At 46.1% G+C, this 14,958-nt stretch overlaps 1 protein-coding gene across 4 annotated transcripts in view; it reads right to left on the bottom strand.

The window, feature by feature from the left end:
- The window catches only part of SF3B3 (splicing factor 3b subunit 3), a 31,675-nt gene continuing 16,717 nt past the window's right edge, over positions 1 to 14,958 (bottom strand). For all 4 annotated transcript variants that reach the window (XM_077931774.1, XM_077931773.1, XM_077931775.1 and 1 more), the window contains exons 12-26: positions 13,837 to 13,988; positions 12,875 to 13,030; positions 12,290 to 12,445; positions 11,132 to 11,275; positions 10,416 to 10,538; positions 9,567 to 9,721; positions 8,770 to 8,944; positions 8,034 to 8,239; positions 7,411 to 7,567; positions 6,504 to 6,629; positions 5,437 to 5,649; positions 4,675 to 4,773; positions 3,218 to 3,361; positions 1,668 to 1,772; positions 1 to 718 (exon numbers count right to left, since the gene is read on the bottom strand). In XM_077931774.1, the coding sequence (XP_077787900.1) occupies positions 578 to 718; positions 1,668 to 1,772; positions 3,218 to 3,361; positions 4,675 to 4,773; positions 5,437 to 5,649; positions 6,504 to 6,629; positions 7,411 to 7,567; positions 8,034 to 8,239; positions 8,770 to 8,944; positions 9,567 to 9,721; positions 10,416 to 10,538; positions 11,132 to 11,275; positions 12,290 to 12,445; positions 12,875 to 13,030; positions 13,837 to 13,988 (2,252 nt within the window). In that variant the 3' untranslated portion in view covers positions 1 to 577. The remainder of the gene's footprint in view (positions 719 to 1,667; positions 1,773 to 3,217; positions 3,362 to 4,674; positions 4,774 to 5,436; positions 5,650 to 6,503; positions 6,630 to 7,410; positions 7,568 to 8,033; positions 8,240 to 8,769; positions 8,945 to 9,566; positions 9,722 to 10,415; positions 10,539 to 11,131; positions 11,276 to 12,289; positions 12,446 to 12,874; positions 13,031 to 13,836; positions 13,989 to 14,958) is intronic.

The raw sequence follows: 14,958 nt of genomic DNA, 5'->3' as shown, positions 1-14,958 counted from the left end.
CAGGTTTGTCAGCCAACCTTTAATCCAGATGCTGGGTTTTATTAAAGAAAAATCTACGGCCAGATTCACACAGGCCATCTCTTCAGCAGACAAAAGGCTAACTTGGTACAAGACTCTATTTACAAACACAGAGATAAAAACTGCAGGATGGAAAAATTACACCAGCCACGCCCACAAGGCTTCCCAGACACTGGCCAATGGAAGAGGAGGAGCCCTAACGTCCCTGTGCTCATATATTACCAATTCAGGAAAGGCGACTTCATCTAGCTAGCTCCCTTGACAAGGAAAGGGCACCAGGGCCTTGTCCAAGGGCAGGTCGGTAGTGGGTGCAGCACCCAAACTGTCTGTAAAAAGGGTGGAGCCAGAAACACACCTGAAAGGGGAGGCCTTGCCACTTGGGAGAACCTGACTGACTCCTGGAACAGCATGGACAGAACAGGTTGATGACATGGTTGGACTTTCAAATCGCTGGAAGAAAACAAGAGTACCAAAGTGGGAGCAACTGGCCAAAAAAGCTCATACCCTTCAAAACATCTTTGGAACAGGAATCCCAGCCACGTCCCTGAAGAGGCCCCTCTCAGAAAGCATAGCGGGTGCGGATGTCCTCTAGCTTCTTGGACACCTCTGGTGGGGTCCTGTCCAGCTCTTCAGACACGTTCTTCTGCTTGTTGGGCTCCATGGAGTTGAACTGCTCACACAGATCCCCATCAATGACATTCTAGCAAGAGAAAGAAAGGGCGGGGGGCTATTTTAGAAGCTGCAGCCCATGGAACAAAGGAGGGAATGGGCTCAAGCACAGAAAGCAGACCCAAAGCACACAGAACAAGAGGCCTTGTCTAAGAGGCCCAAAGGTTCTCCACAAAAGTCAGAATGAATAAAAGCAAATTCTCTCTTTAAAAAAGTACAGGTGTTCAGCAGACATTTGCCTAAAAGTGAAAAATGAAGGTGTCCACAAGTTCATGGAATGGGGGACGGGACGGGACAAAAACTAGCAAACTCCAGCAAAAAACCTTGAACTGCCTTGCTCAAGATCACCCCAGGGCTTGGCATGTGGTGAACTTGCAGGTTTAGAGCTACACTGATAATGTTGCAGTCTAGAAATGAAGACTTAACAGTGCTAATGCAAAAATAACCTGCTACATGACTCCTCATTGTCACAGAAGCATTTCTGGAAATGCAGATTCATATGGGGGACCAGAAACCAAATTCTGACACCATGGACAGTGCTGCCCTATCCATGATGTACAGGTGACCCAAGAGAAACACATGGTTTCCCAAGAAAAAAGAAGACCCACCTTGATACCTAGGTTAGTTCTAACAGGATGCTACCATCACCAGGGAGAACTGCAATAGGGAATCGCGGGGAGGGGGCTTGAAATCTATACTTATCACTTAGAAAAGATAAATATCTATTCAGACAAACCACCAAGATGGTGAAAAAGAAAAAGTCAGAGAATCACGTAGACATATAGGCCCCACTGCTGATTACCCTTCTTAGCAAGCAGAAACCTGTCCTGGAAAAGCCATTCCAGCAACCTCAGCAGATGCTCTGACCAAAGCATAAAATGCAGGGGGAAATTTGGCCTTCACATTGGCAACTTTTACCCATGAACAGAGCTTACTAGCATATGATGGACACGTAGCAGAGACCCACAAACTCAGCCTACCTTCACTGGGAAGTAATAGGAGCGGAAGCTGAGGTGGTCTCGTCCACAGAGAGGAGGGTGTTCAGATCTCAGATGCATCTCAACGTGCTGGAAGAAGTCATGATCCTGAAAAGAGCAGAGAGCACCATGAAAGGTAAAGGAAAACAGCTGGAAGCAGCAGTGTCACGCCACACCCGGGGCCAGCATTGAAAAGAGGAGTGGCTGTGATTGGTACACTGGTTGACAACACGCCACCTGAACAAACCTCTTAGAGCAGGGGTAGGCAACCTAAGGCCCAGGGGCAGGATGCGGACCAATCGTCTTCTCAATCCAGCCCGCAGACAGTCCGGGAATCAGCGTGTTTTTACATGAGTAGAATGTCTCCTTTTATTTAAAATGCATCTCTGGGTTATTTGTGGGGCATAGGAATTGGTTCAGGGTTTTTTTTTTCAAAATATAGTCCAGCCCACCACATGGTCTGAGGGACAGTGGACCGGCCCAGGGCTGAAAAAGGTTGCTAACCCCTGTCCTAGAGAGAGTGAGCCCTCTACAGGCTGGCATGCATCATTTTGGGGAAGGATGTATTTACATAGCAGGAAGTTCATCACAAAGCACTGGTCCAATGTGGATTTCCCTCTTTGGAAACCTGCCTGGACTTCAGATATCACCTTATTTGTATCTGTCCATTCTTCCAGTCTCCCGAAGAAGGAGCCTGGCATATAGTTTATGGGTCTATAACTGGCAGGATTTTTCTAATCACCCTTTTTGTATATTGGGGCAATTATACTCCGCTTCCACCCTTCCGGTATGCGACCTGAGCTGTTAATATATGAAAACTGTTTTGCAAAAATGGGTGACCAGAAATCCGGTCTTATCTTATAAATCTCCATTGGGATCATGTCTTCTCCTGGAGCTTTATTGGCTAGTTGGCTTACAATTAGCCTCTTAATCTGATTGGGCGTGATGTCTGGCCAGTCTGGCAGTTATAACAACTGAGTATAGTAAACTTGTGAGGGTGGGTCAGAGTGGGGGCCATATATTCTTGTAAAATATGTCACCCAGTCCTTTCCTTGGACAGATGCTTCTAACGAGTAGCCCAGCCCATTTGTACCGTGGGCAACCAAATGCCCAAATTTCCATGAGTCCTTTTTAGCTCTGCTTCATTCTGTCATGCAATAAAATTTTGGTCATGCCTCATGGGCAGAGCCAACTGGCAAATGTGGGTGTCACCTGTGTCAGCAACGGTTTTCAGGGTCCATTATATTGCCAGGTGTCAGTGTATGCATTGGGGAGGGGGGAGACATACAGAGAGCAAAGAGAGCCATAGGCAGCTCAGGAGGTCCAACAGCAGCCAAGCTCAGTACGTGCAGTAAAGCAGATCCATTTCTGATCCACACAAGGAAGAGCCAAGAGGCCAACTGTGGGCAGGGAGTGGCATAGCCTCCCCACCCTTTCAGCTTTGTCTTCCATCCTCCCATAACTCACTGTCGCTACTGCAGGGCATTAAGTGCTCCTGCTGCACTATGTAGATGAACAACTCTTAATATTTCCATCATACAAGAACTTCCTACCTCATGTGATGTAAACGGGACCAGAATGCCAATGCCCCCAGATAAGGTCGTGTAGACAAGAGATTCAGAGCCTCCGGGGATTAGAGTCGTCTTCTGCAGGGACAGGACTGTTTCCCCTACATGGTAGTTCATAATCACCTCTGCCTGAAAGTAAGACAAGCAAGACTTCAGCAGGTGACCTAAGATAATGCATTAAATCCAGACAATCTCATTTTCATTAAAGAAAACCTACATTTATCACTTCCAGTGGTTGGTGAGGACATTTCTAAACACACTTATAATGCAAACTTGCAACAGTGATTTCCTATGTGTAATGCTTGGGGAGAGAGGTGCTATTAGGCTGCTGGAGTACATTGGACCCCTTCCATTATGAGCACAGTATTTCATTAGGACAGTATTTCACATTTCTAAAATGCAGTGTCAATTAAAATTTCCCCCCTAAAACAGGAGGATTGTTGAAATGTCTTAAAATTTACTTCCTGCTAGCTAAGTGTAAAAAATAAAATTGTGTAGGAGGGTTACCTCTCCTACAGTAACAGGGGTGCTATGAAACTCGGAAGGCATTTCAAGTATTTGCAAAAAAAAAATTAAGCAAACCTGAATCACTTCATACTCCCAACACAGTGCTACCTCAGGTTACATACACTTCAGGTTACATACGCTTCAGGTTACAGACTCCATTAACCCAGAAATATTACCTCGGGTTAAGAACTTTGCTTCAGGATGAGAACAGAAAGCGTGGCAGCAGCGGGAGGCCCCATTAGCTAAAGTGGTGCTTCAGGTTAAGAACAGACCTCCAGAACTAATTAAGTTCTTAACCCGAGGTACCACTGTACTGCTCAACAATTACATGGGGTCAGTTGTCCTGGGTTGTTTCTCCCCCATATTGTTTCAGGATTCATTTAACTAACAGGGGTCCCAATGTTCCCCTATTGGAAAGGGAAACTGTCCCTCCTATCCCCAGGAACTTCTCAAAACAGAGTAGGGGGGAAATCACAAATGTTTTGCCTGTATCATGTTACAGCATTTCATGAACACAGAAGAGATTTTTCTGTGAACTTTCAAAAAATCCCCATTCCTTTGTGCATGAAAAACAACTATAAGCAACCCTAATTCCAAAGCTCCAAAGGCATCTGCTTGACCACAGGAGTACAATTTCACTCTATGCAGGGGTTTAACTCTGCTCCACACTGCATTTATGTAGATACAGAAGCCCTTTCAGGCTCCAACCGGCGGACAGTCTTGTTATTAATTCCATACGGATACTGGCTTCTAAAACCAATTCACCATGACATGTTTTTTATCAGTAGATTTATGCATAGATTTATATATTTTTAAAAAGGAAGTTGCTGGTTCCAGAAAAAGGCAGGTAATGAAGTTAATAAATAACCAAAGAACAAGAAAGAGCCTCCAGTTTCTCATCTGAGGAAGCACCCCCTTCCCTACACCAAAGTTACCTTTTGAGAAGCCCCATTAAGAAGGCCTCTATCCCATAACGCCTTGTTTCCAGTTGGGTCCTCGTCTACCTCATCATTTGTGTTGGGTGGTAGCCGCACCTACAGGAGGAGGCATCAAGAGTGTCAAACTCACTTGTGGCCTTGATGGCAAACGGGAATAACTGGAAGGTGTTGTAAGCATGAATTCAGAAAAGCCCAAACCAGCAAACACTCTGCATGTCACTTCAAACCACAGTGAGTGCCCCAACCTGGGTTCACAGCATGTTTCTCCCCCAACAAACCATGAGAGTTAGCCAAGGTTTGTTCTTAACTCATTGCCTGTGCTTGTTGGAAGCAAACAAACCAACAGGCTGATGTCTGAAAGTCACAACAAGCCATTGCAGCCGCAGCAGGAGAGGAGCAGACCAAGAACTTTTCAGGAGCATGCACCAACACAACCACATAAATCCACAAGCTGTTTTTAGCTGTGGGGTGACTATGGTGTGTAATCCAAGCCACAAAACGAGAGCAACCAAGCATGTGTCTCCATTAACAGAACAGTCACAAGGTGTGCACTTTGGCAGAAGAGTGTCCAGAGGAAGTTGCCACCCCCCATGACAGAGTGTGGGAGAAAGGTCTCACAGGCCACCGGCTAAATGGTGATTAGCAAAAGCAAAAGGCTGGGGTTTCACTGGCATCTCCCACATCAGGGAATCAAAACGACAGCATGACAGTTCTCAAATGAGCCCCAGGAGTTTCCTGGCTGCCTTCAGGCTGACTCACCACACAGATGTTGCCAAACTTGTCAGCCCCAGCCACTGTGTCATAGTCGAGGAGGCAGGCAGTGGTGACCCAGCGGGGGTGGGTGTCATCTGCAAAAATGATCAGCTGGTTCTCGTTCCTCTTGTAGCGCACCCAGATGAAGCTCTCCTGGACATCCGAGACGATCACTCGGTGCCCAATGGTCTGGATCCCACAGATGTAGTTGGCAATGTGCTGGGAAGCGACAGCAATTCAGAAAAGCAGTTCAAAAAGCAGAAAAGGGAGGCTGTTCAAGGCAAGCCCCAAAATCCCTTCCTGAGCTACTACGCAAATGAAATCTGAACATCACTGGCATCTCTCTGCAAGGCTATGATCATTTATAGTGCAACAGCTGTAGCTTTCTAAGAGAGAAAAGGAGAGTTGGGACATTGCTTATCTGTGATCACTTTCTATATCTGAATGTGCACTGAGAACCAGTGCTAACATCATTCTAGGTAGTTCTCCTGATTCTAGAAATACTCAGAAGGCCAAACAAACAAGGGAAAAGCAAATCTGTGAAATATGAAAATGTTCCTATTTCTACTTTCTATAACCCAGAACCCGCCAGAACTACAAATCCCATCATCCTTGACCATTGGCCACGCTGACAATAGCTGATGAGAGTTGTAGTCCAAAACATTTGGAGGGTCCAGGCTGCTCTGTGCCCTTTTGTGCAGACGGTTCACTACACCATTATAAAGTTGGTGTCAGGAACGACTAAAAAAAATTCCAAAACTTTCAACTATCACCTTGTGTGAATCACAGGCCATGGCTTCATAAACACAAGACCACACCTTTGAGCCTCAGAGTCTCAATTCTATTCCCAAGGGAAAGAAAGGTACAGAGAGGGTAGAAACAGCCCTGAAGACTCGCCCCTTAAGCAATCTGAAGGAAGCCAAAGCTCTGGGCAAGAGAATGTTTCCCTGGAACTTGAAAAAAGTTCAAAGGTTTCAACCAAATTTGTTAAAAGTGATAGGGTATATCTGCATTAGGAAATGCAGCTCCCAGGAGATTTGCACACACAAACACACACACAACGTTCTAAATACCTTATTCTCACACTTCCGGAGCAGCTTCTTCTTGCCCAAGTCATATACCCGCAAGAGTTTCCCCACACCAATGAGCACTCTGCCTTGGAAGGGGGCAATAGCAGCTGGTACCTCCTCTACTGGGGTCTGAACAGAAAGGAAATGAAAGAGAAGAAGCCTTTGTCAAGCAGACTAAACAAAGATCACTGCATAGATGACGTCACACCACTGCACGGATAGGCAAGTTTCAGCCCTGGCAAAGGATGCGGATCCACCACCACTGACTTTTGGGGCCCACTTGAATCAAGTACCCATTGCATCCACTGGGGAAGAGATGGTCATTGCAAGCCCACAAGGACAAACTGCCTCTAGGAAGGGGCCTCCTAGTCCGGTTCCTGCCCAACAAAAGAACCTGCCTCCACACAGGCTGCTAGGTATCAACAAGGAGGAAGAATTCCAACTTTTGCAGTGCTCTGTACATTGTTGGCTTTCTCCATGTCAACAGAAGCCAAAGCATTCAGCAACCACCATCAGGTGCTGCAAAAGCTCAAGTCAGATCATCTATAAATGACCCATTCACAGGTCTATGCTTGTTTTGCTTCAAATGTCCATTAGATAACTGCAACTGTCACACCATTACTATAATTGCTCAAATTTCCCTGGCAGCAAGCAATGTGCATACATTTTGCATGGCAAACACAGGCAAAATCCAATGTGATTTTTGATATGGCTGCTGTTTTGTGCACAGAAGGAAAACCATTTGTGGAGTACTTACTAACAGTGATGGTCCTCTGTTCCCAACCAAGAGATTTCCGTCCCAAAAAGTCGGGTCTCATCAGTACATTTTAGCAACCTCTTGGCAAGCCCCATCCATGTTCATCTTCCCAGATTCCTCCCCCTCCAACCCACTAGTGGAGGAAATTCTCACCTTGTGCAGGAACTCAAGCTTCTCCCCACTGTTTATCAACTTATAGGTGTAGACAAAGCCTCCAGCCACAGAGCGTGGGTTCAGGATGAGGTCCTTGGCTACGCCCACTAGAACATGCCAGTCGTCACCACCATTGGCAAATCGGCACACTGCCACACTGTAGAGAGCCAGAACGATAATGTTACTTGACAAGACAAAGGGAAGACTGGGAAGGCAAAAGAAGTAGTTGCTTCACAGCAACGAAGAGCAAGAGAGAACACTTTGGGGGAAGGCAGCAGCGAAGGGTATGTTGTACCATTTGCTTGTGGTAAGGCAGTATAGAAATGCAATACGCAAACTGAATGAGATTTAATTAGGGCTGTTGTCAACTGAGAAGATCATGGTAAATGACTGCTATCGACCCCAAGACCCCAAACAACTTCAGGTAGACCGCATTTTTGCTTTATTTAATTAGATTCTAGAGTCATCTGGCAACAATAGTATAAGTAAATATTTGGTTTGACTGGTGTTCTTCAAGTATGACCAAAGTATGACCCGGTATAAAGAGTAATTTTCATTATTTAGCAGAAAGGACAGCATTCAAAATGGTAACTTGCTTCAGAGGTGCAGACACTATTCCTTACCTGAAGGCAGCTTCATTTTGCTCCAGCTGGACTAGATCTAATGTGTTTCCTTGGATGGGGTTCATCACCCGGACAACAGACGCCCATTGTCCATTTCCTGCTTTTGGGGCACCAAAGATGGACTCAGGAAGGTTCTCGTTCAGAAACGCGGCTGCCATCTCTGCAGCTAGTTCCCTCTCATCTTCCCCTGCGGCTTCCACCATTTCCTGCAATGCACAAGGGGGCAAAAAAAGGACTGTAAGAGCTGCCTGCTGGTTCAGGCCAAAGACCTATCTCTACTGCAGCATCCTGTTCTCACAGTGGCCAAAGCAGATACCTCTTGGAAGCCCAAGCAGGACCTAAATCATTCCCAACAACTGGCATTTAGAGGCATGCTGCTTTTGGCAATGGAGACAGAATATAGTCATCATGGTTAGTAGGCAACTGATAATCTACTGCTCCATGAATTTGTTTAATGCTCTTTTAAAGCCATCCAAGTTGGTGGCCATCACTGCTTCTTGTGATTTTGATGGTTAGGCATTCCTAACTGAGGTGCAGAAAGTAAGTGAGCTTTTCCATGGGTTACAAAAGCAGACTAGCCTCCTCTCTAGAAAGGAAAGTGGTCACTGCTCTGCACAGTGTTGCGACAACTTCCCCACCAAGTACAGCAGCAGCAAAAGAAGCTCCAGCTCACAGAATCCTGTCCCTGCCCTTCTTTGGTGAGAGCTGGGCCCCAGGCAGAAGCCAGGCATGTTACCTCCGCCATCTGCTGCTTCCTTTGGGCTTTAGTGGCCTCAGTATAAGCATTGTGGTCCGTCTCAATGATGATTAGGTTGTTGCTCTCAGGGTGGATGACGAACTTCCTAGGAGTGTACTGCAACGGGAAGGCAACCTGGTTGAAGACAGCTCCAAGCTTCTCCAGGGCCAAAATCCTGTGGGAGCCAAAAAGTTGCAGACATTAAGCTTATCCCAGTGAGCCACCTTAAAGGAACTAAAAGGACATCCAAGCCAAACAATGGAGCCTCCCTGATGGGCAAGCATCTGTGGCATGAACAGGCAACCCCCTTTAGTATTCAAGATCAGGAGAAACAGCTGCCTCCTGCCCCTAAAAGCAGACCTTCAACAAAACCAACATGGCTGCTATTTCAGAACCACCTGATGCTTTGTGAAAATGTAGCGCAGCCTTTGAAGTGAACACTCCACAGACTGGCTACCACCAAGGAATAATCTCCTCCCAACAACCAGGCATGTTTCAGGTGGGTTGCCGTGGGTGGGTGGCTGCCATGTACAGCTCTCCTTCCCATCTTGAGCAACTGGGAAGGAGGCCAGATCAAGCCACTCAACACAGAGTGGGTAAGCCACCTTACCCATGAAAGGTCATGTAGAAAGGAGGCATTCAGGGCAACCCTTTTGGGCACCAGCTGCCCCTGCTTTGCACAGGAAGGAGCTTGGGACAGACAAGCAAGACAGACAGATAGTCCTGTGTGCCAAGAGAGAAGGCAAACAGGTTCCATTATTTGTTTCCTTTCCCACTGCTGGCATTTTGATACGAACCTCAGTGTGTTTGTTGAGATGGCTACTATGCCCTCTGGACACTGCTCTGAAGCAAAGCCAGAGGCAAACTCCAACGTTTCATATGAGAGGGGTGTTAAGTGGAAGCGGGATTGATAGGAGTAACTCAGCCAAGAACGGCTTGACATGGCCAGCACCTGGAGCAGGAGGAAAAGAAGAGAGAGAAAACTCAGGGAGAGAACAGCAAATGGGACAGAGCAGCTCACACCTCTGGGAACCAAGCTGGCTGCCTTTTCCTCCTAGCAGCCCACAATCAAAGGTTCTGTTGGCAGGGCAGAACTAATTACAGGTTCTAGGAGTCCCCAAGCCAGCAGCATAAGAGAAGTTGTGAGGGGGCCAAACTGAGATTCCTGCATTGCATGGTGTTGGACTAGATGACCCACAGAGTCCCTTCCAGCTCCACAACAATATGATTCTGAAGGCCACAAGCCTGGCTACTTTATCACCAACTTTCAAAAGCACATTGCACTCTGTAAATCAGGTGCAATGACTACAGCAGCAAGAGCCAGGCAAACAAAGGACATTGAGTACTTCCTCCTCCTTTAATGCCCCCTCCCTTTCCCATAAGTAGCTAAAATGAGCAGGATCCAGAAGAAGGCCAAGATATTTCCTTTCCCCTGGCCTCATCAACACTCTTGTTTGCTCCCTCACTCACCCCCCCATCCAATAGCATGTATTTTCCCTCTGTACCAGACGGTAAACAAGGAATTTAGATGTGAACTCATCCCGCCCCAAATTTCTAAAAGATCTTAGTCACAGTCCTCCTGAAGTTTTTGCTCCTCCCCCTCCAGCTTTTCATGAGTGCACTCCTCTGATTCCCTGCTCACTCACCGCTTCTTGGCCTTGCATCCGGACTCGGAAGAGCTTCACAGGGCGCGAGCCCAGATACCTGGTCCTTGTGTCAGAGAGGTCACCAGTAACTGGATCAAGGACAGTTCGGAGAAGCACACCGTTCTGGGTTACAAGGGCAGATGAGCAAAGCAAGGTGGGGGGAGAGGGACAAGGGCAGGCAGAGAGAAAAAGAGCACCAGATTAACTCGGAATACCAGTGTATCTTCAGCTCCTGACTCTGGAAGTCTTACTATTTCCAGCTTCTCTCTGGCATGTAAAAAATTAAGCACAACACTGCTACAAAGCTGCTGTTTCCTCCTTTAACAAACTAAGAAAAGGTTTTTTTGTGAAACAGCTTAAAGTATAGGCAATCCCACTTCCCACCTAAATACAAAGACCCCTGACCCGCTGGAAGATGAGCTTTAACACTTCCATCCTCCTCCCTGGCAGACAGAAGGTATCCTTCACAATGGAATTAGAGTCTGCCTTAATCAAGCGGGAGAGGGCTCCGTTCCTCGGGATCTCTGGAAGAGTGAAGAAGGTGGCAGGAGGGATGCAGTGTTCCCTTCTGGCAGGCCTTCTGGGAGGGTGTATGGAACGCGTCTCTATACAGTTGTACAAACTCAAGAGCATGGCTTCCCACACAGTCCAGTCAAATGCAGCAAGACCTGGTCCAATCAAGGATCTAGCAAAGGTTCTGGGCGGTAACTGCTCACCTGCAAGCCAATGTTCAGGTACAAGAAGCCAATCGAGCCCCGCTCTCCCAGTTCATCCTGCTTCTCAGCGCCACCCATTTCCACAATGCACAGTGATTCTGGCTGGGCAGGGAGAGCTTGCATACTCAGTGGCTGAAGACAGTCCTAAGGGATGGAGAAGGAAGACACCATTACTAAAGCATAAACAAAGAGCAAATCATAACATATAAGGTCTTTGTTGCTACCCTGAACCATTTCAGACATCAGATGAGGAACTGTAAATGGCTGGATTCTCCTTTGTATAAAAATGCCTGGCACATTTGAAGAAGACTAGGCTGACCTGCCAATTTTCTATGTAGGAGGGCATTTAACCACATCCCCCAGCAGTCTGAAGAGCTAGACTGAAGAAGCACATGGCAATGTTGATTATGCCAACCAGCTCAAAATGTTTCTCCATTTGGGGCAATCTGTGGGAAGATTCATTTCATCTGAGGAAGTCTTTAAAGAATAATTTTTAGCTCTGGCCTTCTTTCAGGCAACCCAGCATCTTCCAAAAGTTTGGAAAACAACTCCCATAATCCTCAGCCAAACTGGCTAGGGCTGGGGTGAGTTGTAATTCAAACCATCTGAAAAGTCACCAGGTTGGAGAAAGCTCGTGTACACCTTAATTATTGTGAATTGACCTATTATATGGCCACTGAAGCATGACCAGAGGTTTGATGCTCCTTACTGGCATCAAGTCCTTTGGAATGCCTGAACCTTCAAATTAAGAGGCAGGGGTATCAAAAAAAGAAGGGGAGGGGAGAGAAAGCAACTGCAGTTTGGGTTGGGAAAAGAGCATGCTAGAGTTCAGCTGGAGTCAGCTAAAACTGGAAGACATATTGGGGGACTGGAGGAGTAAGCCCTGCCTTTGGGGTTTCTGACAAAGCACCAGCAGTTGTGTTGCCCACTTTATGAGTCTGCTTGCTTCCAATATGCTCTCCTTTCATATTAGATAACAAACCAAAGTCAGTCTAGTGCATTCTCACATCCAAAGAAAGGAAAGCCCTGCTAACTACCCCTGGAATTTCCTCTCACTCAGGTTTTTTTTTGGGGGGGGGGGTTAGTTTTGGTTAAAATACTTTAATTCGGGTCAGCAAAGGCTTAGCTACAGGCAAGCAACTCTCAGGAAGCACTTACAGAGGGGTCGAGGGAAATGATGCGCACAGTGTTGTCCACCAGCCCAACAGCAAGGAACCGGGAGCGCTGCTCTCCTGGGGGAACATTGGCCAAGCTCATGCACACCACGTCAGCAGACATCTCCTTCCTCTCTGTGTATTCATTCAGCTGCCCTGACTGGTGTGGAAAAAAGGCACAATGGAGGAAGGAAGTCTCACCTGGATTAGCAGAACCAGACGCATTTCAGATCAAGAGCTGTGCAGTAAATTCTTTAAACCATGTATGATGACAGGTGACCTTGCTTGTTTGACCTTTTGAGATAGGAAGCCTGGAGCACTTTGAAGAACACCAAGTTTATCAGAGATAAGCTGGTCTTAAAAAATATGCCAGTCTCTGCAATGGCCCACCAAAGCAACCCCCAAACACCCACCCCACCCAAATGGCACAAATCACCTGAATGTTATTCTGCACAAGAACCCCTGAAATGAAGGAATGCGACATAAGGAGCCCAATAATGCTGTGATGCAGCTCTCATTTGTTTCCACTGCAAGCCTAGTCTGCAAACCCTCATGAAAGTCACATCTCCCTCCAGCTAAGCTCACGTACCGGGTCCATCTCAAAGTAGACCAGCTCTCCCCCCGTCAGTGCGATCACCACTTGTCTCTGATTCACAGCACATTTGACGATGGTTTTCTTCCCTGGTGTTTTCCACTCATTAACTCTTTTATCGGCTCTGATGTGCCGGATGCCATCAGGATAAACCTAAACAAATACAGAAATAAGATGCTGAGTCAGTCCACCTGACAGGAAGTGCCTTTGCTGTTCTTTCCATTATTAGGCTAGCCTTGCAAGTCAGTTCACAGACGTTATCAGCCTAGCCTTTTTTAATTTTTTCCTAAACTGCTTGCTCACATACAGTTTTTTACTGTCATTTGGACACACCAGAGGTCAACAAGGAAAGCAGAAGAACCAGCACCTCTTATCTGATTTACAAAAGCTTACTCAGAGTGCTCATCTGTAGCCCATTTGCCACAAGCACGTGGCAAGATTTCCATGCCTACCTATACAGCTTTTTAGTTTGCAAAGTGATCTATAATCTTTATCTCATTCACACAACTAATTTCTGCTGTTCACCATCAAGTGCTCTCATTATATCTAGCTGAGAGAGGGCAAAGTCAACAAACAGCAACTTGAAAAGTGCCACCAAGGTAAATGATCAAGATTCCGCAAGCTCCTATCTATCTTTAAAAACAAAACAAAAATCACAGGGAATATTAGTCTATGCAACCAGTTAAAATAATGCAGTAGAAGACTAAACGTTTTTTAGTAAGAGCGGAACACCAAGGGAATCTTACTTTGAAAGGCCCTTGAAACAACCCTTTCCCAACCCTAAAGGTGATCTTATCCTCTAGCCAGTTTGCAGTCACAACTATTAAATTAGCTACCACCACCCCATCCATGCCAGGAGAGCACCACAACCAAACCCTCTCTCCTTGCATCTCTTGAGAAGGCCAACTGGCCTGGCTGCAAAAGGCAAGCAGAACACAAAGAGGTAAAAGGCCCCTTACCTGCACCAAAGCATCATCTCCCAACAATGAGCAAGACAAGGTGGGCGTAGTACCAAGGAATCCAGAGTCTGTAACCTCCTCTACAGTTTCTCCGATAGACAGTACCAGGGTGGCATTGACGAAGGACACAATGATATAGGCATCAAATTCATCTAATTACAGAAGAAAGAAGACGGGTGCCAATATTTAGAAGGTCAAGAAAGAGGTTTGTAGAACAAATATGGACAACAAGAACTCTTCACAAAGGCTACTACAGTTATTTCCATCATCACCCTCACACATGGCCTTCAGACACTTGGACTGTGGTAAAAGGAGAAGAATACTCAAGGCACAAGGAAGCTACAGCAAGAAGTGTGGACCTTCTTTGAGAGCCTCCCCCCCCCCCCATTTATATCATAATCACATCTGGGTCAGAATACAGCTGGAGTGAAAACAGTTTCTTGCTCTCCTCCTAACCACAAGAAAATGATCAGACAAGACATTTATTCCTGCAGCCAACAGAACAGTTTATTCTCATTTGCTCTCTCTAAATCACACACATAAACAGTGTATCTGTCAAACAAAAATTGTGATGTAGATCAAAATAAATCCCACAGGTTAATAAAAATACACCAACCCAGACAATGTAACTTAACTAAAACATATGAGATGCAGCTAATTTAGTGTTTTTTTAAAAAAATATGATGGGAGTTGGCAGGAGGGATAACAAAACACTATTACGAAAACAATGAACTAATGAAGCAGATGGAAGCTCAGAGAACAAATGGTTAGCAACCTCTCACAGATTTTAGATCTTTCCACCAGAAGTTAATAGTAAGCATCCACACACCTTCTTTCCACATTCCAAAAAGGGAATAAACCAGAATGCCACTGAACTATTAAGCGCCAGATCGAGGAATCCGAGTCAGAGCAGGCTTTTGCAGAGCTAGAGAAACTTCTATGGCTTCACAGGTATAAATTGCATTGAACCATCAAAATGCAAGATTAGAAGCCACTAGAAAGAGATATGCCCATGGTGGCAAGATCCCCACTTCTGCATCAAGATGCTCTTCTCTTTGCATCTTCCCGCAATGGAGCCCTACAGGAGCTCCAGGTCAAGCAGTTGTCCTCCCTAGAGTTCAG

This window comes from Podarcis muralis, chromosome 7 (genome assembly GCF_964188315.1).
Source record: "Podarcis muralis chromosome 7, rPodMur119.hap1.1, whole genome shotgun sequence".
Classification (NCBI taxonomy): domain Eukaryota; kingdom Metazoa; phylum Chordata; class Lepidosauria; order Squamata; family Lacertidae; genus Podarcis; species Podarcis muralis.
Note: the sequence above shows the minus strand (reverse complement) of the source record. Positions and strands in the feature narration are given on the sequence as shown.